Genomic DNA, 23,580 nt, shown 5'->3' on the forward strand with positions numbered 1-23,580 from the left:
TGGCAATTATTTTAATGAGCAAACTTCTCTTCCTGATGGGGTTTGATCAGAGCAAGGGGGAAACAGTGCCGCTTCTGAATGTATAATGGACTCATTAAACTGTTCACAGGTGTTAAGTTACTTCCTTTGTGAGGAAAGTGGTGTACAGACTTCACAGGGAGATGTGCTTGCATGTAGTATGAGACACTGCTATCTGTATTGGTGATTTTATGCAACAACCCTGGTTTTACGTAGTCTTGTGAAACAGTAATTGGTCATGATGATAATGACTAGTGAGCATTTGTCTGAAGTAGGGTGAGTGGAGAAGTCTGGCCCTAACCCTGCTCAGTGCTGGTCCCTCTTTGCTTACAGCACCTCTAGATGGGACCTGATGTAGAGAGACAGAGGAACTTCAGGGAACTGAATTCATATATTTTCTAACAGGTCTTCATATAAGTAAAACCTGCAGTTACAACTAAGGTTTTTCTAGACATTAGAATGTCAAATAATACTTAAGAGTAGGAGATTAATACAATATTCAACTTTTCTGGTCATCAGTGGCAAAACAAGGTCAACTACTGAATGTACCTAGAATTTGGTAGGGAGAGCTAGGTTTCCCATGCCAACCAAGTATTCAACGTAATGCCCAAAATGCCCTTAATCTTTTTAAGTATGCCTTATGTTTTGCTAGACTTTGTCTTTAAGGAAACAGTGTGTATCAAACTTCTAGCTAGTAAAAATAGGTCTCCAACCAAGAACTAGCTGTATTAATTGCAGTGCTTCAGACTAAGTCATCAGAGGCCTCTGCTAGCATTTACTTGCAGCATAATCCTTGACCAAAATGCTTTTGCTGCTAAGTTACTAACACATAGGTACAACTGTAAAACTGTTCTCCAGTTCATGTCCATGCTTGTGCATGTAATTGCTTTGGGAGACAGAGATAGCATGGTAGAGAGTGTGGGACAGGGGAGAGAGCTTTTCCAGTATTTTTGCAAGTTGGGCTGTTGCTATTATAGGGCATTAATAGGTTTCTCTTGATATGAATGACTTCTGTGTTTCCAGTATTTGACATATAAACCTTAATTATTAGGATTCAAGCCTGAAATTCAAACCAGAGATGCGATTCCTTTGCATATGACCATACCCTTGTAGAAATATCTTGACCACTAGTTTAGGACAATGAAAATGGTTGGCTGTATTTTTCCTGGCCTGTTCAGTGGTATTTTTTCCAGTATAATCATGTTTACTTTCCTTGTAGTTAATCACAAACGACTAATTTTCTAGGTCTTTGTGAGATGTGTTACACTGATTAACAGGATACCTGGACCTGAGCTGTGGCTCTGAGCAGCCTGATTTCATACAACACAATTTTTTTTTTTTTTGCTGGTAATTGGGCACAGTGAGTAAACTGTTGCTCAGTATCTTAATGCTTTTATGCCTTTAATTCAGAGCATGGATGATTAGAGAATAACTTTAGGTTTCTACTAATCCAAAGTTTTGTATGTTTAATAATTGAGCTTAAACAACAAAATACTTATTTCTGGTTTAGATTATGGGAGCAAAAGGCTTCTTGGTTGGCAGAAACAACTGACGTGTGTGCATCTCAATAGGTGTTCCTAGTTTTAAATGTTGCTAGAAATACTCCATTTTGTTAAACTGGTGATACAAACAGAGCACTGCACTTCATAGTGCACTGTTAAGGAAAGGTTGTATAGAAGCGTTGCTAACTTCCAGTCATCAAACTGCTGCTCTATTGTTGTCCCCTTGAAGAATTTCCTGTTTTGGAGGACCTTCAGCCCTCTCTTCACAGGTCAGCTCTCCTTGTGCCCTTTAGTGCGGAGGAGAATGTGCTGAAAGTCTGTTTCAGTGCTTGTTAAATATGGAGGACAAAGGGCTGGGGGGGCGGGGGGGAAGAGCTCTAAACCAGAGTGTATGTTAAAGAAGCCCAGTTCCGTTTTGGAGAGGGAATAGTATTCCCCAGAGAGATGTACTGAGCTGGGGTAAGCTCTCACAAGGAAGAGGGCGGTGCAGAGGAGTTTTTAATGGCTGAGTGGTGGTGCAGCTGTGCTACGCTAGGGATTTGAGGCAAGTTTTGCAACGAAAAAGCAAACCTCACTGACTGCTTGATCTTGTAAATCTTGCCTTTTCTGCAAGACTTGTAGTAAAGACTGTGAGTGCAGGCTTATTAAAAACAAGCAAGACTTTGGGTGCGTTCTGGTTATCACAATCAGGATTTCTCTTCAGGAAAAGACTCATTACCTAGTGCCTTGACCTCAGAAGATAGTAGCATGCAATTCAGCTTTATGTACTGGATTTCGCCTCCCTCCCCCGTAATTGTTTTTCAAAGTAGTGTGGTAGTAGGGTGTTGCTTCACAGGTTACTTAGTGGATTTCTCCTGTGTTTTCATTTTTTTAATGTTATGTTGAAGCAGTAAGTACACGTAAGCCAGGGGCTTCTAGGCATATTGAAATTGTTTAGCCCTAGACAGAAATCGGATGCAGAAATGCATAGGGTTGGAGGTGCTGTGCTTCAGAAAAGAATACTAGACTGAGCTTTTCACGACTGCTGGACAGTTGACATGATCATAGGGAATCGGTATCCTAATCCCTGTGACAACATTGACCTTAATTCTGTTTGGTAATACAATTTGCAAGACTTGCTAGTGTTCTATGCTGCTAGAAGTTATAGGCAGTAAGAAGAAAATGTTTTGACAGGGACTAGGATTTTCTTTAAGCAAACTAATTCTGTGAGTCTGATAGTCCATCTATGACTATCTTTATTTTACTAGCAAGGGAGACTTGTGAGAAGGCAGCACTGACATACACTTTTGTCTCGTGCTTTTATCATGCTTGGCTTTCTCTTCTCCTTCCTCCATTCCTACTCTCCCACTGTATTTCTACAGGAAGTATGGCATTGTTTTGTTACACCTCTTTATTCATTGACTCTTAAAAGTGCTTTGGAAGAAATATGAAGGAAAACTTGTTGGCTCTTTGTTGCCGAAGACCAGCTTGCTTACTAATATTACTCTTGTATAATTATGCTTAGTCTCTCCTTTTTATCCTGTTTCCCTGAGGACATGTTGATGAGCACAAAATTAGCGCTGATATTTTAGGACTGCCTTTAATCCTGTTGCAGAGAAGGTTTATCGGAAACAGCGTAATACGTGAAGTGAACGCTTGGTGTTGGAGAAGCCAGTACTGTCTACAGATGCAGTATTTCTCTCTTAAAAATACTGCATTTATCTATATTTTTATTTAATCTTGGTTTAAGTCCTCCCTTTGGGGAGTACTCCCCCCCTCAAAAAAAAAAAGGGAAGAAAAGAATTAAAACTAAAATGTGACAACTCTTTTCTTTAAAGGTCTATTAAATCTTCAGATGGCAGAGGAAAAGATTACTTTTGAGACTAAAAAGCCTGGCAGTGATCTTAATATAGATCTTAATATAAAAGAACTGATATTAACTAGCATTCTCTGTTGTGTGAGGAGTGTATAGAACCTGTTACATGTGCCATTAATATTCTTGATATTTTCGTTCTATCTTGACATACCAAAAGATTCCCCAAAGCTCTTTAAACAGGTACAAAGTGCAGAATGGCAATGTAAGCAGAACTAGTTGATTGGTAAATGTAATGTGAAGGATTTATAGGTCTCTTTATTGTTATACTGTGATTTGTGTTTTCATTTTGTCCAGTCAGGCTGGTGTGGAATATACTCATGTTATTGTCACCTAAGTATCAACACTGGTTTGAATCAAGTAGGAATGTAATATACAGTGGTCTTAATGGCTGAGTGGAGGGAGATTCTTGAAGCAAGAAATTAAGTAGAAAAAACTGAAATCCATCACGCAGAAAGTCTTCCATCTCATTATTTTTGAATTTGAAGTAAAATGAGAAATGTTTCTGTCAGCTAAACCCATTGTGCAGTATTTAATCTCCTTCTCCTTGGTCGTCTGTTCTTTCTCTTGATATTAAATCTGTGTGCTTCAGTGCCTGTGAAGTTATTTTCATAGTTTAATGTGCCTTGCTATATTGTTTCAGAATGAAATCAGTAGCAATTGCTTATTGAACAAACTTGATTGAATTTAGTTTATAGAACTAGATTATAGTATACTATCATGTCTCTAACTTTTTCGTTATTGTTGAAAAAGTTTTTTAGTGCTTTAGTGCTTGTGACAACAGTTCCTAACCTTTGTCCTTCTGGTTGTCAAAATGTGTTTGGATCCCTCATTTTCATTGGTGTTCAACCTCAAGGCTACAAACTTAATTAAGCATGATGATATTTACAGTAAACAACTCTTTTCTTAACTCAGTTGCTTAGAAGCATTGCTTGAAGTGGTTGACTGACTTCTTGAAGTTACACAAAAAAAAAAGTAACTTTCTTAGATTTAAAAATGAGACAGGAGTGATAATTGTTACATAAAAAAATTGTAGTTTCTTTGGTGCCTTGGCTGTTTTCTCCTGACTGCTGAAGTGGAATGTTGCAGCAGATTAGCCAGTTCCATGGTCTTTTTGGTTGATACTCTAACCAGCTGATGATAATATTAATGTTAAGACTTGCTATGCAAGCTGGCCTCATAATTGAATTGTGACTGTGCTAGCCTACAGACAGGAATTCAAGGCTAAGTGCATCCAACTAATGAAATAATTCATGAGATGAATCATTTTGTGCATATTACTCAGCCAGCACCTGCTTCTACTCTGAAGCTTTAGTTTAAATTAAACTCCATTTGTTTCTAGGTAGTTGTGAAATAGATAATTCACTTCGGCTTGGCTTTGGCCTTCAGATGACATACATCAAGACATTAATGCTTGTGCAACAAAAACTTAAAAGTAGTCTAATCTTGACAGCACACTGCACTCTAACAGCACTGCTAGGTGTTGCATGTTTTGCACAATAACTGGTTTTTGTCAGTCAATGTCCTCTGGGGTGCTGAACTACTTTGGGTGAAGAGGAAATAAGACAGGAAGACATTCAAAAAACCAACTGAAATTAACAAAACGGTGTTCAGCATGGAAATGATAATTCAGGTCAGATGTAACAGAAGTCTATATCTGAAGTGGCACAGGGAGAGGGAATAGTGGTCCTTTCCCCACCCCATCTCTTCCTATGCAAGAACAAAGGGTCATTACTTGAAATCTGAAAGTGACATGTTTAAAAACAACAAAAAGACTACCACATAAACTGTGGTAGTCTGGGCCTTAGGATGTAGTGTGTGCTCAAAGCCTGTGCTTGTCCAAAAAGCCATTGAGAATAAGTGAACCTGAAGTCTGAGGATAATGGATCAGGAAATTGCAGGAGAATTTGCTGGGCTACTGGGAAGGTGTTGCAGGGAATCATTCTTGCCTGCTAATTTTGGTCCGTGTGTTATCTGCTGTTGGAGTGTGATCCTGATTACGATTGTATGTGGTCTGTCTTGATATATCATAAATTTACTTTGTAATCTGCATATAAAAGTGCACTTGGGTTAAATGGTAATCATCTGTTTTCTTCATAACGCTGGGGGGGTTGTGGGGTGTGATGGTTTAGTGGGTGCCTCTCTGGGCAGTGTATGGGAGTGGTAGGAGTGCAGGAATCTGCTGCAGCTGGCTTTTAAGAGGCTGATGAGACTACTGGAAACTGTGGTACAGCTGTTAGTTTATTATGACTGCATGGAACTTAATGAGTCTGTACTTGGGTGCTTTCCTTAAGTAATATTTCTTACTACACTGAACTGTGAAACTGGCCAAGAAGAGGCAACTGGTAAAATGTCACTGTTTCTCTTCTTAAAGCAGTATTTGTTCATGGTGACATTCAGCATCTCAAATGAAATAAATTTAAAAGATGTGGTTAAATTGTTTTCCTCCACAAAACCACAGGGAAACATTGTCTTTAGTACAGGAATGAATTCACAGTAGTTACTGGGTCAAAATTTCCTACAATGATTATAATCCTCTTTCTTCTATCCTTGTTTTTCACATCTTATTGAAGGCTAAGGGTGGGATAAAGGGTGTATTAGGGGCTGAAAATGGGTGGATAAAAGTTGTAGTTGGCGGAGAGATGTTCTGGTTCCCCTCCTGTTCTCCGTAGGGGGATGTTACTGCTTCTCCCCTTAGTGTAATATCTGCTAGATTTCTAGGTGGAAACAGTATTTAAGCTACGCAAAAAACCTCGCCAATCTAAGTCACTTTGTAAGGAGTGATTGTTCATGACCATTTCTGATAGGGAAGGTTTACTTTAATTATCAGCAGATAAAATGAAACTGTCAGATGAATGTTAGTGCTTTGCCCTTCCAGGAACAAATGTTTGTGTTGGGCCTATATGCTCAAGGGATAAATCGAAGAGGGTTCTAGTGATCCCCCCCCCCCGATAAATAGTTTAAGTAATGTATGATGCTCGTGTTTGGAAAAATGGTAATGGGGGAAGAAAATGCTTTTTTTGTGTGTACAAGTGCATGTGAAGAAAAGCTTTCTTGACCTTAAAGAAATGAAGGTCAACATCTTTCCTCCAAAGGAAAGGAGATCTGGATATACATGTGATTTTTTTCTTTTTTTTTTTTTAAAAGCTGAAGGACAAATTTATATTGTGCAACTTCGAATTGTTGTGCTGAAATGGTTTATTCAGAACTTAGTGGCGATTTAGACATGAGAGGGTAGGGAAAGTGTGGTATTTGTCCTCTGAACTGTTGAACAACTTGAAAAACTATTTGGAATCAAACCTAAGGGAAATCTGTGTTTAAAATATAGGAAAGTAGCATTGACTTGTGTCCTTTGAGGAAAGGATTTTACAGTTTGAACTGTCTCACTTGAGAGATCTGTACTCCCCACCCCAAATCTTAATTGTAGACAAATGTTTACCTTGAATGCTGCCCAGGGTACAAAGTTGGTTGTGCTGTACCTTTCCACACTCACAAGGTAGCCTCAGTTTGGCATGTAAAGTGGTGGAAGCTCATGAGCTTTTTGTCTCCTGAAACGTCTTATGTAGCAGTGGCTTTTGCATGTTCTTTTAGGGAAGTGTTTTAGAACTTGCACTGTTCAGTGATTAGAAAAAAGGAATGAATCCACCACTGATGAACAGAGGTGTAAGAAGCCTATACAACAAATCTGAGACTTAAAATGTTTTCAGATAAACATACTCATCAAAAGGCTTGTTACAGGTCTTGGGAAATATCTATCAGAAAAATGCTTACAACCCTTTAGCCTAGCTATTGCTAGCAATGTGTTAAAATCCTTGGTGTGGCTGGTGTGGCTGACCTTACTGGGGGTAGAGTGATATGCTAGGTGATCTACTGTCCTGTGTGCAAGGGAACAAAAAGCCAAACCACTGACCATGGTGAAGTCAGAAAGCCTAGCTGTGGTACTGTTAGGATACTATCTTTCCAGACTTGTGAAGCTCGGGCATGATCAAGCAGCTTAGGAAGAGCCCACTTGAGCGAAAGTTAATTCATGGCCAGTTTTGTGAAGTGGTTTGTGCTTGCTTATTTGTTTCGGAAAGAAAGTGAAATTAGTGAGCTTAAATGGCAGATACTATAGTTAAAGGACCTCCTTGAGTCATTGTTTCAGTTGACAATATAATCTTTGTCTAGGTAAAATTTGTACTACATGGGAAACAGTAACTTAACCAGGGTGATGGAGAATAGTAAACCACTGCTATGCTGAATACTCTACAGTTTAAATAAACCTTTTCCAGCCTGTGGCTTGTCAGCTACCACTAAACTTAAGTTACTTCTAAGTAGCATTCAAATAAAAACTGAAAAGTAAGCCTAGGGATGGCCTGTTCAGAAGATTTAGGAGCTGGTCATTTCTACTGGGAAAACTCTTCGGAAGCCACAAATCAGGAAGGATGAGAACTGCTCATCTGTGTCATTTGAAGAACATTAAGTATAAGTGAGCAAGTCCTTGCAGCTCTAGCTGGAGCAGTTTAAGAAGCTGCTGCTTTATGGATTGTTACTGCCCTTCAGCTAAGTTGCATTAAACACTTGTGTGAGAACCAGTTGTTGGCTTTGACGGTAAATCAGTCATGTAAGTTATAGCTGGCCCCACTGGCTTGATGGTGTGGTGCATCAGGAGCACTCTCACAATCGAAGTTGTTTCAGTCTCCACATACTGCTTGTCTGTACCTCTCAGCCATCGCTCACAGCGTGGATCAGCCCTTGGGACTGTGCAATTTTCTCTGGTCCTCTTCAAAACTGAAGGCTGACTTGTATTCTCTGCTTATCTCCTAAACTACAGCAGTCACCTGTTTCAAAAAGCTAAATAAATTTCATATTGCATAATAGATTGGGGTGGTTGCAAGTGTTATAAATCCATACCTGTTTGAATGAATTTTTTTAGTGAAGGAGTGTGTTACCTATTAACTTCTGGTCACAAATGTAGCAGCTCTGTTGTAATTGCTAAGTTACACATACTAAAGCTTCTCTTAATGGTAGTTAACAAAGGCAGTGAAAGACTGCCAGTGAAAACATAAGCCATGTTTGAGTGTCCTCAAACTTAATGAGGCCTAAAAAAAATTCAATTTCTATCTGGTATGTAATGGAGAAGCTACCCACAGTTTCATTAAGTGGGCAGGATGTAGTCTAACAGCTATTTGTTTTCTCCTTTTATGCTGATTCAGCCCTGGCTAGCAACTGTGAAAACAAATGTCACAATTTTTTCTTTAGGAATTTCGATAATTTCAAGCTAATGTTGCAAATACCGAACTCGTGACTTCTAAAATAGCCTCAATTCATAGCTTGGCTTGTTCTTCCAGGGTTTGATGATGCTGTGTTAGGTTAGCCACATTCACTATGTCTGTGCTGGAGCGCTTGTGTAGCAGCTTGAGCTATTTGGGGTAAGGGAGTGAATAATGAGTGTGGTCATGAAGTCTGCTGTAGCCATGCAAGAAATACTTGTATTCAGTGCTATGGTTCACCGTAAACAAGTTGCAGGGTAAACCATGACTGGGATTTGACTGACCTCTGCTATGCTTCATTTGATAATTATTAACTTTTAATGTACTTAGCAGTCAGTCAGCAGGGAAAACTAAGTATGGCTGTTGTGTTTTATCTCAAATCTCACATCTTTTAGAGTAAGGGATAGAACCACATTTTATTTTTTAAAAAAGCTTTTGTTCTTTTTAACTTCACAAATAGCAGGAACACCTGTAGAGTGTCTACATCAGTGTCCCTGCCTCACAGCGAAGGTGCTTTCTCAGCTCTTCACTGAAGACTTGGAGGTGTCTTGGAGCAATTAAATGAAGTATGTGGGAGAGGCAAAAGTGAGATACTCGTCAGGCAAAAGTGGTTGATGGCAGTTCAACCTGACAGCTTTCTTAGGTAGAGGAAATGTAGTAGGCACTGGCTGGCTGCGTCTTGTGTCAGGCTATATGGGGAAATACTAGGTAACCAAAGTAGGGAGTTGGGAATTGATTTAAAACAGCACTGTTGTATTTGTCTTTGAAGTGGATGGCATAGGGCTGGAGGGAGAGTTCTGATGTAGTTCTTCATGAATTGGTGTTTGAGCTAGCACTGGGGGCTTTCGGTGTTTTGTGGAAAATGGTCTGAGCACTGATGAAGAAAAACTGATAAATATTATTATTCGAAATCTTAAAACCACTGAATAGCCATGAGGAGTGGAATGTACCTGAATTTGATCTTACTACTAGTATAAACTGGCATTACACATTTTAGAACAAAGAATGAGAATTTCTGCAAGTTCATTGCTTGACAATTTCAAAGAACTAAGACTGATGTAAAAACTGACCAACAGATGAATAAGCTGATGATAAGGCAAGAAGAAAAAGATAATTCAAGGTACATTGGAAGAGATGGCTTTCCCCTAAGGTGTCCTTGATGATTTCTGACCTCCAGAGGTTCCTTCCACCTTCTAGAAAGATAATGCAATGATCCTACTTGGTTTTCTTGAAGATGCCCATGACGTGTCCATCATCTGATGATGATAACTGTCCAGCTCCTTTGGCACTGGTGGATGTATCACATCAGATGCTTTGGGCCTGTGTAGATTCAGCTTCCTTAAATAGTCAGTACTGGCTTGATTAAATTTAGGTATTGTAACTTGAAATGCCAGCTTTATATTGTTAGCAAATTACATGCTTTCTGGAAAGTTCACTTGGATATTTAATGGGTTACTGTTGGCAAAATACTGACTGCATTCCTGTAGACTGCCCTTGTCTCTTTGAAGTGCGGAACGTATGCTGCAGAGTGAATGACTGAGCTGTACATAGCAAATATTATTGCACAACTAAAGGTAGAGGTGAAATGTAGGATAAAGTGTGCTGTTGCAGAAATCTCATGGTGAGCATAAGTGTGTCAGGGTACATCTGGCCTGCAGTAAGGCAGGTACTCGGCAAACAAACTTGTGCCTGTCAGTCTTTCTGTTATGCTTGTTAGAGATGTTTGTTGCAAGTTACTTCATAGTGTTAAGTGTTTGATGATAGTTTATGGAGTAACTAGGCAACATTTTAAAGACAAACACAAAATATAAAGGCATGCTTCATCTCTGTAACCAGATCTTTTCTGTGCTTATCAGTCCAGTAGGACTTAGTTGGAAAAAAAAAAAGGGGGGGGGGGGGGGAAGGGAAAAAATTGTTTAGAGTTTGGAATTGAAGAAGGGCAGATTGTTAGACCACCTGCATGCTTTATAATGCTATGTAGCATTTATGACCCAGCCCTGTGAATCCTCTGACAGCAGCAAAATCTGTGCTGATGGGAAGGTCTCTTTCCTCCAGGCAGTGACCTATTTTCACAAAAGTTGTCAGGAATTCAGTTTTTAAATGTCCTTGAATAGATTGATATTTGAGCCTGTTCACCTACAGTAAAGGGCAAATATACAACAGATCTTCCAAGCCTGATATCCACAACAAACAAAGGTATTGATCATGGAACCAAGCTTTTCTTGGTTTGTGGTCTATGGCACCTGAGTATTAAATATGGCCTAAAAATAAACAGGAACCCTCCATTCCCCCTACATCACTCCCTCTTTTTAGAAAGACAATGATTTCTCCCATTTGATAAATACCAAAGTTGTCTCCTCCACCCCAACAAAAGCTGTAACTTCTTTGGTTGTGTCTGCTACAGCAACGGGGCTGGCATTTTATCACTGTTGGATAGGTATTTCAGGCTCTGGAGAAATAAAAGGAAAGGCTTTGTCAAACTGCATGATCTGTGAGAGTCTTGGGCTTTGGGGAGGACAACCCTTGATGTACCTGCAAATAAGAACCATTTTCCTCTCCATAATTTTCTGCTGGTTGATAGCTGGATATGTAGTAGCCCATAGCTTTTTCTTCAACCTGAGTGGGGAAAGGAGGTTAATCATAGATTCATTTAGGTTGGAGAAGACCTTTTGAGAGTATAAAGTCCAACTGTTAACCAAGGACGGTCAAGTTCACCACTAAATCATATCCCTAAGCACCACATCTATGCTATTTTTAAACACCTCCAGGGATAGGGATTCCACCACCTTCCTGGGCAGCCTGTTTTAATGCCTGACACCCCTCATATGAGTTTTCCTCATATCCAGTCTAAACCTCCCTTGACAGAACTTGAGGCAGTTTCCTCTTGTCCTGTCACTTGAAACCTGGGAGAAGAGACTGACCCTATCAGGCAGCTCTAGAGAACAATAAGGTTCCCCCCCAGCCACCTTTTCTCGAGGCTAAACACTCCCAGTGTCCTGAGCTGCCCCCCATCAGACTTGTGCCCCAGCCCCCTGCCCGTCCCTGGACACGCTCCAGCCCCTCTGCGTCCCTCTTGGAGCGAGGGGCCCAGAGCTGAACCCGGGGTTCGAGGTGCAGCTGCACCAGTGCTGAGCACAGGGGGATGGTCACTGCCCTGGTCCTGCTGGCCACGCTGTCTCAGACACAAGCCAGGATGCTGTTGGCCACCTGGGCTCACTGGGGGCTCATGCCCAGCCGGCCGTCAGCCAGCTCTCCCAGGCCCTTTCCCTCCGGGCAGCTTCCCAGCCCCCTGCCCCAGCCTGCAGCGCTGCTGGGGCTGCTGTGACCCATGGGCAGGACCCCACACAGAGCTGTGTTGAACTTCATGCACTTGGCCTTGGCTCATCGGTCCAGGCTGCCCAGACCCCTCTGCAGAGCCTTCTGGCCCTCCGGCAGATTGACATTAACTCTCATCTTGGTGTAATCTGGCTGAGGGTGCACTCGATCCCCTTGTCCAGATCATCGATAAAGATATTAAACAGACCTGGCCTCAGTACTGAGCCCTGGGGAATACCACTTGTGACTGGCTTTTAACCCAGAGCAGAGCACACCCGTCCCAGCCATGGGCAGCTGGTGTCTCCAAGAGATGCTGTGGGAGATGGTATCAAAGGTTTTGCTAAGGTCCAGGTGGACACCACCCACAGCCTTTACCTCATCCACTAGGGTGGGTCACCTTGTCATAGAAGATCAGGTTCCTCAGGCAGGACCTGCCTTTCACCAACCCATACTGACTGGGCCTGATCCCCCGGTTGCCCTGCACATGTGGTGTGATGGTGGTCAGGGTGATCTGCTCCACAACCTTCCCCAGCACCGAGGTCAGGCTGATGGGCCTGTAGCTCCTAGGATCCTCCTTCCTGTAGATGGGTGTTACATGGCTAGCCTCCAGTCAACTGGGACCTCTCGAGTTTCCTAGGACTGTTGTTAAATGATGGAGAGTAGCTTGGCAAGCTCCTCTGTCAGTTCCCTCAGTACCCTGGAGAGGATCCTCTCTGGCCTCAGAGATCTGTGTAGATCTAAGTGGAGCAGCAGGTCACTAGCAGTTTTCTCCTGGACTGTGGGTCCTCCTCATCCCTGTCATTCAGCTCAGGGGGCTGAGTACCCAGAGGGAAGCTGGTCTTGCTATTAAAGGCTGAGGCAAAGAAAGCATTAAGTACCTCATCCTTTTCCTCATCCTTGTGGCAATGTTCCCCACTGCATCTAGTAAAGGATGCAGATTCTCCTTGGCCCTTCTTTTGTTTCTAAATTATTTGTAAAAACGTATTTTGCTATCTTTTATAGTGGTGGACAGCCTGAGTTCTAGCTGGGCTTTTGCCTCTCTGATCTTTGCCCTGCATAACCTTATGACTTATAGTCCTCTGGAGTTGCTGGCCCTTTCTTCCAAAGGTGGCAAAGTCTCCTTTTTTTCCCTGAGTTCCAGCCAAAGCTGTCTTCAGCCAGGCTAGTTTTCTCCCCTGCCAACTCATCTTTCGTCACGTGGGGACGGCTTGCTTCTGCACCTGTAAGACTTCCTTCTTGAAGAATGTCCAGCCTTCCTGGATGCTTTGGCCCTTCAGAACTATCTCCCAAGGGACTCTGTCAACAAAGCTCTTAAACAGGCCAGAGCTGACCCTCTAGAAGTCCAAAACACTCACATACATCCATTTTCACTGCTTTTCTAGAATTAACTTTTTTATCTTGGCACACATTTCATATTCATATCTAAATAAAAGCTGGATGCAAAAGGGAAGATGCTTATAGGAATGGTGGCAGGACTGCGAGACATTTCATGTCTGTATGGAAGTTACTGTGTTTGAGAAGAATTGTAGTTGCTGCCAAAGTAATCGGAGCTATGTTGAATCTGAAAGCAGTAATACATCTGTGGAATTGTTTCCATAGATGTGTGTATTTGTGTTAAGCTCGAAAAATGGCTTCCTAGTTGGGCAGCTCACTGTGTGGGATAGCTCCAAATGGCTTCCTCCATTCATTCAGAGTCAAAATTGTGAGGGATAAAGGCAGATCTGGGCATTTGCAATACTGAAAATATCAATATAGTAAAAGGCAATTAGAGCGAAGACAGTTGTAGAGGGTGGGCGTCAGTTTACTTGTAAACTGTTCTTTGATAAAATTTCTGTGTTTGCAATGCTACTGCCTTTGAGCTTTGGTAGGAAACTTAAAGACAGATTCTTTCTCTTCTGCTTGATTATCTCATATCATTTTATGAATGACTGTAATATGAACAAAACAGAATTAAGTCATGATTTTAAGAAAAGCTGCTTTGTTAAAATACAGTAATTCTTTTGTAGACAGACTCTATAGCTTTGAGCTATGACTTTTCGGAACATCCTGTCTGAACCAAATACCCAACAAGTATGTTTAAGGTACATCTGGAACCTTCTCCAGAGTTAACAGGGGTTTTGTTAGGTGTAGTCTGTTAGTTAGGGGAGAAAAATCCTTCCATAGTTTGGTGGGAGAAGGGATGTGGAGTAAAATGTTTTGTGTTCTGACAGGCAGACTTCATGCTTTTTATTATGTATACGTAGTAATGTAAACATCAGGATCTATTCTTACTGGATTTTCAAACAATAAAGCAAGTAACAAGTTTGTTTGAGGAGCTGCCAATTGCTGTCCTGAGAGCATATTCCTCTGGGGAGCCGAGAGCAAAGGAGGTTTAAGAAAGCATAGAAAAAAATGGCTTTCAGAGCTGTAATTCTTCTTGTCCTTCTTGCATTCTGGTAATACTCCTTGGCCTCTCTTCAAAGTGTTTGTACTGTTCAGTGTTGTATGACTGGGTTTCCCTAATGTGGCTGCTGCTTCTTGCATCAGTAAGATGTCTTTCAGCTCTGCGGCGGTAGGTGTTAAACTCAGCAGCTGAGTTTTGCCTTGGGGTGCCAGCATCCTCCTTTGGGTGGAAGTGAAAGGAGAGGAGCAGGAGTGAAAGAAACACTTCAATGTCTGATACTTCTATAGTATCAGACTGTTGACATATCAAGCTAAAAATACGGCTTGGCACAGCGTAAGCTAATCTTAACGATTAGCCACATTTTGATATATGTTTTGATAGGATTAATTTTCTGCTAGTATGACTTGCCAGTTGGTTCGCTGTAGGTGTAGGTGACTACCAGTGCTGGCTCAAGGCAGGCGGTGTGAATGTACGCTGGGGATGGATCTCTCATATTCCAGTGTTTATATATGGCTGTGTTATAAACTGGATCAGGGAGCTGATCTGGTTGAAAATTAAAATTTGTTAGTTCCATCAGCTACTTGAACTAGCATCGTGTGCATCTGTGCAGTGCATCTGTGCAGTTGGCTGCCGGTTCAAAGTGGGGAATGGGGTGGTGAGGCTGGGCAGAGGAAGCAGAGACATCAATGGCAGCTGAATTTGAATTACAGCAGTGGGGGAGCTTCAGCCTAAGGCTAATGTCAGGTCATATTGCCTTGTGCTTCTAAATTCTTCCATTCAAAAGGACATACTGGTCTACAGAAAGCTTACTTCATAAGGAGAAAATCAAAGTTTTGTTTTTATTCATAGCCTCTGTATAATTTTGGAACTTTGTTTTTTCAGATTACGAGTATTGTATTAACCCTTCTATGCAACCTGAATGTTAGGGGCTTCAGTGTATTTTGAAGACCTTGGGATATATTTAAATCTAAGCTGGTAACTGAAGTGATAGATTCCAATGGGACTTTTGTGTTGGTTTTAAAACCAAAGGGTTGGTCTTACGACATAGCTTGAATTAAGAGTTTGGTCCTCTTATTTCATCCTCTCTTAGAACACACTCATCCTCAGGCTAATATTCATCTGATTGAGTTAAACTGACTGAGTATCTTTGGTTAGTGAGCTGAGTTGCTTTAACCTGCGAGCAGTCTCTGGGCTTGTCTGGTCAGAGGACAGAAACTCTGTTGTTGGTCTGGCAGAAATGTGATGTATGTTCCCCTAAGACTGGAAGCTGTTCGTTTGACTCGGCTTTATAATGAAACCACATTGAGTTATATGGGAGTAAGTCAAAATATATTTATGCTGATAGTAAAAGTAATTTTATCTAAGTTGTCTTATAGGTGCATGTTTTTTTTCACCACTAAGTTGTCTGCTTATGTGCTCAAAATCTAACATACCCATTGTGACTTTGTCCAGAGTATCAAACATGCCAGACCAATGCACTTTCTCACCCTTTGCATGGAGTAAGAGACAACTAACATCTAATTTTCTGGTGTTATTCACCAGAGTAATTTATTTGTATTTCCTATTTCAGTTGCTCTAAAGGTTGGGGATGAGGACTGTTTGTGAACTTGCTCTGCTCTTTACTGCTGCAATTTGCTTGTAAACCCCAAGGGGGTTTGTTGAATTGGTCTAGTCTATATATTCCTACAAATCTGTTTGTCTGATGTTAGGGTAATGTTATCTCGTGAAGACTTTGCTAGAGAGAGATGGGTTTGGTCTATACTTCAGAATCACAAGACATATGTAGGCATATGTAAACTTAAGTGTTTTCCAAATATTTTTAGGTTTCTATGAACAACCATTTCAAAACTCTGTGGCTTTAATAAGTAAATGCTATTAAAACTTTTGCAAAGGATGGCAGATTATTTTTAAGACTTAGGTATGTTCTCTGTCGTTAAAAAAAAAAAAAAATCTTGCCTGCTGCCCTTCAGGTTGAAGGTGGGTCACACAGAATCACACAGTTTTTTTGAAAATATTGTTGAGAGGGATGTCCAAAGATGAGAAGTTTAGTGCTTCTTCCCTGCCCCAGATAACAAGTCTGGCAAAAGTGCCAGGTAAGGGCTGAGTTCTTTCAAAAGATGGGCTAACAGATATATAATTGCTGCTCTAAGGAGTCTTTAGGAAGGGGACCAGCTGCTTTGAAATCAAGATTACAGATAAATTGTGTTATTTAGGGGAGAAAAGTATCAAACCAAACAAACCATAAATAACTCCTCTGTCTTTAGTCACTTTCTCAGAACGAGTGCAGCAAGATTGCCTCTTTCTCAGGACAAAAGGCATCTGGCATTTGACAATGCGTAAAGCATCATCCGGAGCCTTCAAGCTGTAATTTTTTTTTGTTAGTTGTGCTAGATGCTGGAACTGGCTGTTGGCGTAAGTGGTCAGAAGGCAGAACTTAAAGCTTGCTGTTGTCTTACTTCCACTTTCATGGTTTGTGAGGTTCAGAGCCCAGATGGAGACAGAAAAATGGATTTGGAGTAACATAATTGAGTACCAGATAACTTTATAAAGGCTGTGTTAATTCGTGCTCCTGGGCATAGAAAAAAACACTCTGCTGCACTTCTTGGAGCTTCTGGCAATGACAAATACATACAACTGTCTGGACTTGTAGGCTTTCTGTAGGACTAATTGGGTAAGAAAACTTATTTATACAGTGTGTCTTGCATGATGTGAAACACAAGTTTACATGGTAAATTGACGAATAAAATGTCATGATACAAAGCACTGACAAATGCACATGGCCTTCAAATAAACTACTTCCAGTTTCAAGGTAGATGTTGTTACCTGCGTTCTTAAGGTTTTTTTTTAAGAAGTGATAAACTGAAGAGCTGTAGTTTAGAGGAGACTGTATTTTTGATGAAATGGCCTAGATACAGTGACAAAATTACAGAGGGAAGTTGTTCTTGGGAAATGAGAAAGGGGAAAATCATGTTGTCACTTCTGAAAATGTCTCAATAAATATAAATCTAGGAAATACTAACTTTCCACTCTATTCGTAGTACCAACTTGGCATTCATTCATCAGGTTTTTTTCTAAAGGAATGAATGATTTATACTGTCCTACATTATCTTGATTTTTTTTTTTTTTTCCTTTTTGCTGGTGTGTGGAGTTGATGTTACGATGTAGTCTAGAACTTGCCAGCAGTGCAGTCCACAAGCCTGTAGTTTGGACAGCTGTGACAATAGCGGTAGCATCTGCCTACTTGGAAAGACCTGATTTCATGCCCTTCAAACTTTCTATTCATAAATAATTAAAATAACACTATTTTGTTGACACAAGGTTTTTTTGAGCTGGTTTGCTTTTTAGGATGTATCGTGTCTGTATGAACATAGCCTTTTGATCTAAGCTAGATTGGGGCTGCTGTGCAGAAAAGTGATCTCGGGTCTCCCTTCCACCAGCACAGTTGTTTGTGCAGTTGTACAGTGTATGAGGGCACCGATTTGGCTCAACACAAGTCTGACCAAAAAAACAGTTTGTCAGACAGCTTTCCTGCTCACCCCTTGGCCATGCTACAGCGATGACATGAGTGCTGGCAGCTGGAGGAAGGGGACCAGGACATGATTGCCCCTTCAGCAGCAGCCTGTCTTTATTTTGGCTGTATACCCTGGTTGCCAGGCTCCCCGGCAGCCCGTGCCGATCTAAATCCAGTATCTGTCTGTGCCCCCATCAGCAGCCCTGCCTGTCTGTGCTGAAAGTTGTATTTCTGCTGCTGTGTGGCAAGCCTGCTCAGGGGGCCGATGTGGCTGAACGCAAACTATTTTTGTATCTGGGCTGTTCGTCAGGCAGTGTAATGGGGGGAAACACAGCTCCCTGCTGGATAGGTTATTGGTTTTTGGTTTTGTGGGTTTTTTTTACATGCTACATAGGTAAAGTTGAAATTCTGCTTCAATGCTCATTATGCAACAGCACTCTGAACTGGTTGCATAGGTGGGATGACTGGTTTCATAGAGTCTGCGAAACTCAGCGGTAATTTGCAACTCAGTTTAACAACAGTTTTTCTGAACTCATTTACAAACAATGTGGAATGTTGTTTACATTACTCTGCCTACCAGAAATGGTCATAAATGTATTGAGGCTGTATATATGGACATAGATCTATCTCAAACCTAATAAGCATGTGGGGAAGCTGCTTGGTAGCAACTGAAGCTCTTCAACCTGCTAGTACTGAACTCTGTGTCCTAGAAGGAATAATGATCATCCCATTTTCAGTTGCTCCCTTTTCTGTGATTTGTCAGAGCATTGTGTTTAAGGAGAAAGGGCATATGCGGAGAGTGGCGGGGAATATAACGTGTAGTCCTGAGCTTTGCACTTGAACAAAATAAAGCTTAATTTTATTATAATATAATCCACTACAAATTACCAATCAGAACAGAAAACCTGTTTGAAGTTCTGAGTCTGCAGGAGGCAACTATGTTCTTTTTGAGGCTAGTGACAAATAGCTGAAGTGTCAAAGCAAGATCTTTGTGATGCAGATTTATGAAAAAGATGTTGAACTCTGTTGAAAACTCTGGCTCAGAAAGGGGGTAGCGAACACATTTAACTGAAAAGTTTTACTTTCTGCAGGTATATTTGAATGTTTTGATTATATAATTCTTAATAGACTGTATGATGTTGAAATATATTCTGTAAAGATCCTGTAATTACAAAATACCTCTTGCAGGGTATAACTGACCTTCAGACTTGCTTTTCAAAGGTCATGAGCACAGCGGTGGGTGTCACAAAAGTGCTGAGCCACACCATATTGTAAAGTTTAGCTTTGCTCAGTGTTTCCCTGGATGTCCTTTTGACAAGTCTTTACTGAATAAACTGAATTATGGAAGCACTTGTTTGCTGGAGATGTTAGCGGTAATTTCAAGTGTTTGGGAGTATTGTGTACTTGAGACTGTTTTTCTCAAGATTTTAAGTTCTTTGATTCATCTGAGGAAGGGTCCGTACAGAACAAAAAACGTTGGGCCAGCTTTATCTGAAAGTATGGTTAAAAATATTACTCTGGATTATTATTAAATTTAACCAGAATTTTGGCTTTATTATATGAAATGGCAGAACTTTTAGGAATGTCTAAGCTGCTGTTTGAGGGGTGTGTGTGTGAACTGGAATGTCTAAAGGATATTTTTAAAATCACTTGCGAGTGTTCTTAGAATTGTTAAGCTGAAAAGCTGCATTTTTAAAATACTCATGTAAAAGAAACTGTCTTGCAAATTACAGGGCAGTATAAACAAAAACCTATAACCATGTTTGTTCTTGTTTTGCAGACCGTGAGGACCAATCAATTCTCTGCACGTAAGTGAACACTTTTCATTTGGACATTTTTCTTAAATCTGTATTTTGAAAGGGTCTTTGATACAGCTGTAGTAGTCAAAACTTGGTCTTTAATCTTGACAGGCAGTGACTAACGGTTAAAGACGTAGCATGAAGTGATTTTAATATGGGGTTATATTATTTTAATATTGTAATTCACTTTTTTTTTTACAGGCTTGTGCTACCTAAGAAGTTTAGTTTAAAGATGTCAGTCAAGAGATCTGAATCAGAAACAATAAGCTTTAAAAAGTGTACATCTGTCTGAAATGCTGTGCTGTAACTACTCAATGTGTAGTGCCTGAGGGGGACATGAATTAAAAGTTGGTCTAGAAACCTTGCTGAGCAACAGTATAGCTTTGGATCTGCTTCAAACAGGAGAATTCTGAAGAAAGTCAACACTAAGGTTTTCTTTTGCTTTCACTGTGTGCACCTGAATTGGCCGCACCCAGGAGCAAACTTCTAGCTTCAGCTTAAATTTCTGTGCAGTCTGGAAACGCAGTGGTGGAGCAGTCAGAAGATGAATGTGCTTTCAGGCTTGTGACACTACTGAGCCGGTCTATCTTTGGGCTGCTGTTAAAAGGGGTGATCCAGTTTCCTCTCCCACATAGGCTGTGGGTTTCTGCAGCCTCTTGTGCTAGCATTGGGGGTTGGCATGCAACATAAGCTAGTTCAGGGAGTGAAGCTGGCAGAAAACCAGCCTTGCCGCAAAATTATGCCTTTCAGCAGTTTAGTTCTCTGGGTCTGCGCTTGGTGGGCTCAGAGGGGTACTAGGCTGAAGCAGGAGGTGTGGACGTGCAGCAGGCAAACTGTACCTGTTGGTAGCAGCCTGGGGGTTAGAATGGTCACACCTTGGCTCCATTCTGAAATGGCATGCAGTTAGCAGTCTTGGGTATAACTTAACATATTCAGTTACCTGAGGGAGAAAGGGAAGATGCGGTACCTTGCATGCCTCTGACTTGGTTACGTGATCAGTTGACCATGCTGTGTGCCAGCGCATGCCAGCTGCATTGAGGCCATAGTTTGTGAGGATGCCTGCTTCCTGAAATAGCTTGATGGTTAGATCAATTGCTGGAAAGGGACCTGGGTTCAGTTTCCTTCTTGACATAAAGGGATTCAAATCTTCATCTCCTGCTTCCTACAAAAATGCCTTAACTATCAGACTTTGCAAGATTGAAGGTAGAGTCTTTCAAGCCAGGCTTTTTAGAACTATAGATACTACGAATGCAAAATTCATGGGGCCTAAGGACACAAAAGCAAATACAGTTCTGTAGCTAAGATAATAGTTCATCCAGTTAACACAGGCTTGTCGAGGTCTGTGGTTCCTGCTCTTAGGACCTCTGTTTTCATGTGATGACTACTTCGTGTGCAATGTACAAAACAGCCCTCAAAGCAGGGATGGGATCCCAGGGCGAAAAGAAACACTTTGTTCTTGTGTGTTTGTGGATGCTTCGAGAGTATGTGTTTGCCCCAGGTGAATTTTTTTGAAGTAGCTTCATGTTTTGTGCCTATGCATGAACGTTGCGTTCCTTTACGTGGTCAGGCAAGACCACAAAGGTTGGAATGGCAGTGCTACAGGATTTAGTGAATGTCTGATCTGTTCATTTGCAAATTGGAAAGCCTTTAAGTTCCCTTGCCTTCAATTTTGTTATTACCTCACCTGTAAAGTTACCATAAGCTTTTGATCCTTCTGTACTGAATAGACAATTGAACTCTGTTTTATATCCGGTACGGCACACTTCAGCACAAAATGTCTGGATCTTGTGATAGGTTCCACATCTTGGCTTGGCAGTTAAGCTGCTTGCTGTATATCCCTTCAAAGAAGGAAGCTTGCTTTCGGATGGGGAGAGGTGGGGAATGGACACAACATCCTTACAGTCAGACCTCAGGAGAATGCAACCATATCCAGTACTGAAGTCTGGAGCTGCTGGGGACTGCTCTGAGTGCAGTCCTAATATTATGACCCTCAGAGATGGCCCTGAGGACATCTTTTCTGTTGGACATGTAAAATGTTTGGTGACAAATCCACTACTCCATGAAAAACTCCAGAAGCTGGTGCTAAGAAGCAGTGAACGATACATCTCTGAAGGATTTCAACACTGTCCTGGAATCATATCACAAAACTAAGTATTGAATCTATTGGAACTGTGACACTGGACAAGTTTTGCTACCTTTAATTCAGTGTCTTGGCTGTACCAGTGTTAAAGGCTATACTTAATAGAAATGTGGCAGAGTCTTGGCAAAGCTGAGTTTCTGAGCAACGGATTCCAGGCTGTGTTGGCTGTCCTGCTGCTTTAACTTGTGTTTCATACTGAAGTGCTTACACAGCAGTATAAAGAAAACCAAGGTTAAAAAGATCAATGTCGCTGAACATGGTTTACAAGGAAATATGAATTTCCTCAGTAATGTGGGCAGATCTGTGACCTCAGAACTATGAAGGGGAAGGCATTGTATCTCCAGCCTGGATGTACAGGACCAAAGAACATCCAGTCCAAGTCTTACCTTTTGAGACTATGAAGACACATGATATGGTTGATGCTAGGATCCAGGGTTTTTCTGTAGGCTTGAATGAACACCAAAGTTCCCCCATAGCTGAGGAGACCTAGCTAATGCTGTTTAACCATCAGCACTATTTAGATGCCAATTATAGAAAAGGGTAGTAGGGGTTACCAGACTGCTGTTGAGGTTAATGAACATTTTTCTCTTAAAACGCTTTTGTCTTAGAATATGTATCAGTTCTGTGTCCAATTCAGAGAGAAGTGCCATCAAAACCACTTGTATTCTCCTGTGTGTGTCTTTTGAACATACAGACTAAAGAGACAGCTGCCTGCTGTGGTACTGTTCCTAACGTCGTTTCTCCCATGGGCTTAATGGGAGAGCTTTATTCTTTTGTCAGGTTTGCATTATAAACTCAGTACTTGAAATCTGGCTGGCTGGGATGTTAAATCCTCTTCATGAATGGGACAAGGCCATGGCAAGCTCCCTTGTGTAGCAGGCTAAAAGCAGGTCTTATGTTTTGATCGAGTGGACTGGTGTCCAGGACTTCGATTGCATTGCTGATTCTGTGGTGAAGAGGTAAACTGTGTGTTTCCCTTCCTTGCCAGTAGTTTTACATGTCTTAGACTAAGGCAGGAATAAATGAAGTGGAAGATGTGTGTCTTAACCACACCAGAGGCAGTTTCAGAAACTCCTTTGACAACTCATAAAAGGCTTGAGACATCTTCTCATCTCAAACTTGTCTGAGCACCTGGATCCCCTGATTGACCCTGATCTTTAGTAGAGCTGAAAGTTCTCAGAACTTTTTCTTTTCTCCAGTAGGAGAGGTTCAAGCTAGCTAGTGAGAAAGAAAACACCATTGACTTGTGCACTTAGATGAGTGGACAGTTGTGGTGTCCCTGTCATTCTCTTGTCTCCAACTGTGTTGACTGTAATTGTCTTTACATCCTGGAGTTAAGTCTTTGTCATTGCTTGATGAAGGTCCATCTGGTTGGCATCTTCACCCATCTCTGCCTACCTTTAGTTGATCAGATTTCCTGGGTTTTTACTTTCCATGCCCTTTAGAGAGTAGGGGGCCAGGTCAGCACTCAAGTAATGGTATTTGAATGACACCTTGCCAGGTCTCTGGACCCAGCTCCCTTTTCTTGACAGCCAGGAGTGCTGCTCTCAGGGGCATTCGTAGGGGTAAGATTGGTGCTATGTGAAGCCTTTGGGTTTGGTTTCAGTTCTTCCTTTCCAAAGAGTCTCTGCACTATTTCCAGGTGCCTGCCTTAGTTTAGTTTTAACAGGGAATTATTGATCCATTCATTCTTACCTTGGAAAACCTTTGAATACTCGTCTTCAATTTTGTTATTGCCTCATCTGCAAGATGGCCTTAAGCTTTTGATCCTTTTGGACTCAGCTGACAACTGAATCCTAATTTCTATC

The 23,580-nt window shown here is 41.2% G+C and overlaps 1 protein-coding gene across 2 annotated transcripts in view; it reads left to right on the forward strand.

Annotated features, from left to right (window-relative positions):
• MYH10 (myosin heavy chain 10) overlaps positions 1-23,580 on the forward strand; it is a 100,382-nt gene that overhangs the window by 18,649 nt on the left and 58,153 nt on the right. For both annotated transcript variants that reach the window (XM_055794254.1, XM_055794253.1), the window contains exon 4: positions 19,614-19,641. In XM_055794254.1, coding sequence (XP_055650229.1) covers positions 19,614-19,641 — 28 coding nt within the window. The remainder of the gene's footprint in view (positions 1-19,613; positions 19,642-23,580) is intronic.

This window comes from Falco peregrinus, chromosome 2 (assembly GCF_023634155.1).
Source record: "Falco peregrinus isolate bFalPer1 chromosome 2, bFalPer1.pri, whole genome shotgun sequence".
In the NCBI taxonomy this organism is placed as follows: Eukaryota; Metazoa; Chordata; class Aves; order Falconiformes; family Falconidae; genus Falco; species Falco peregrinus.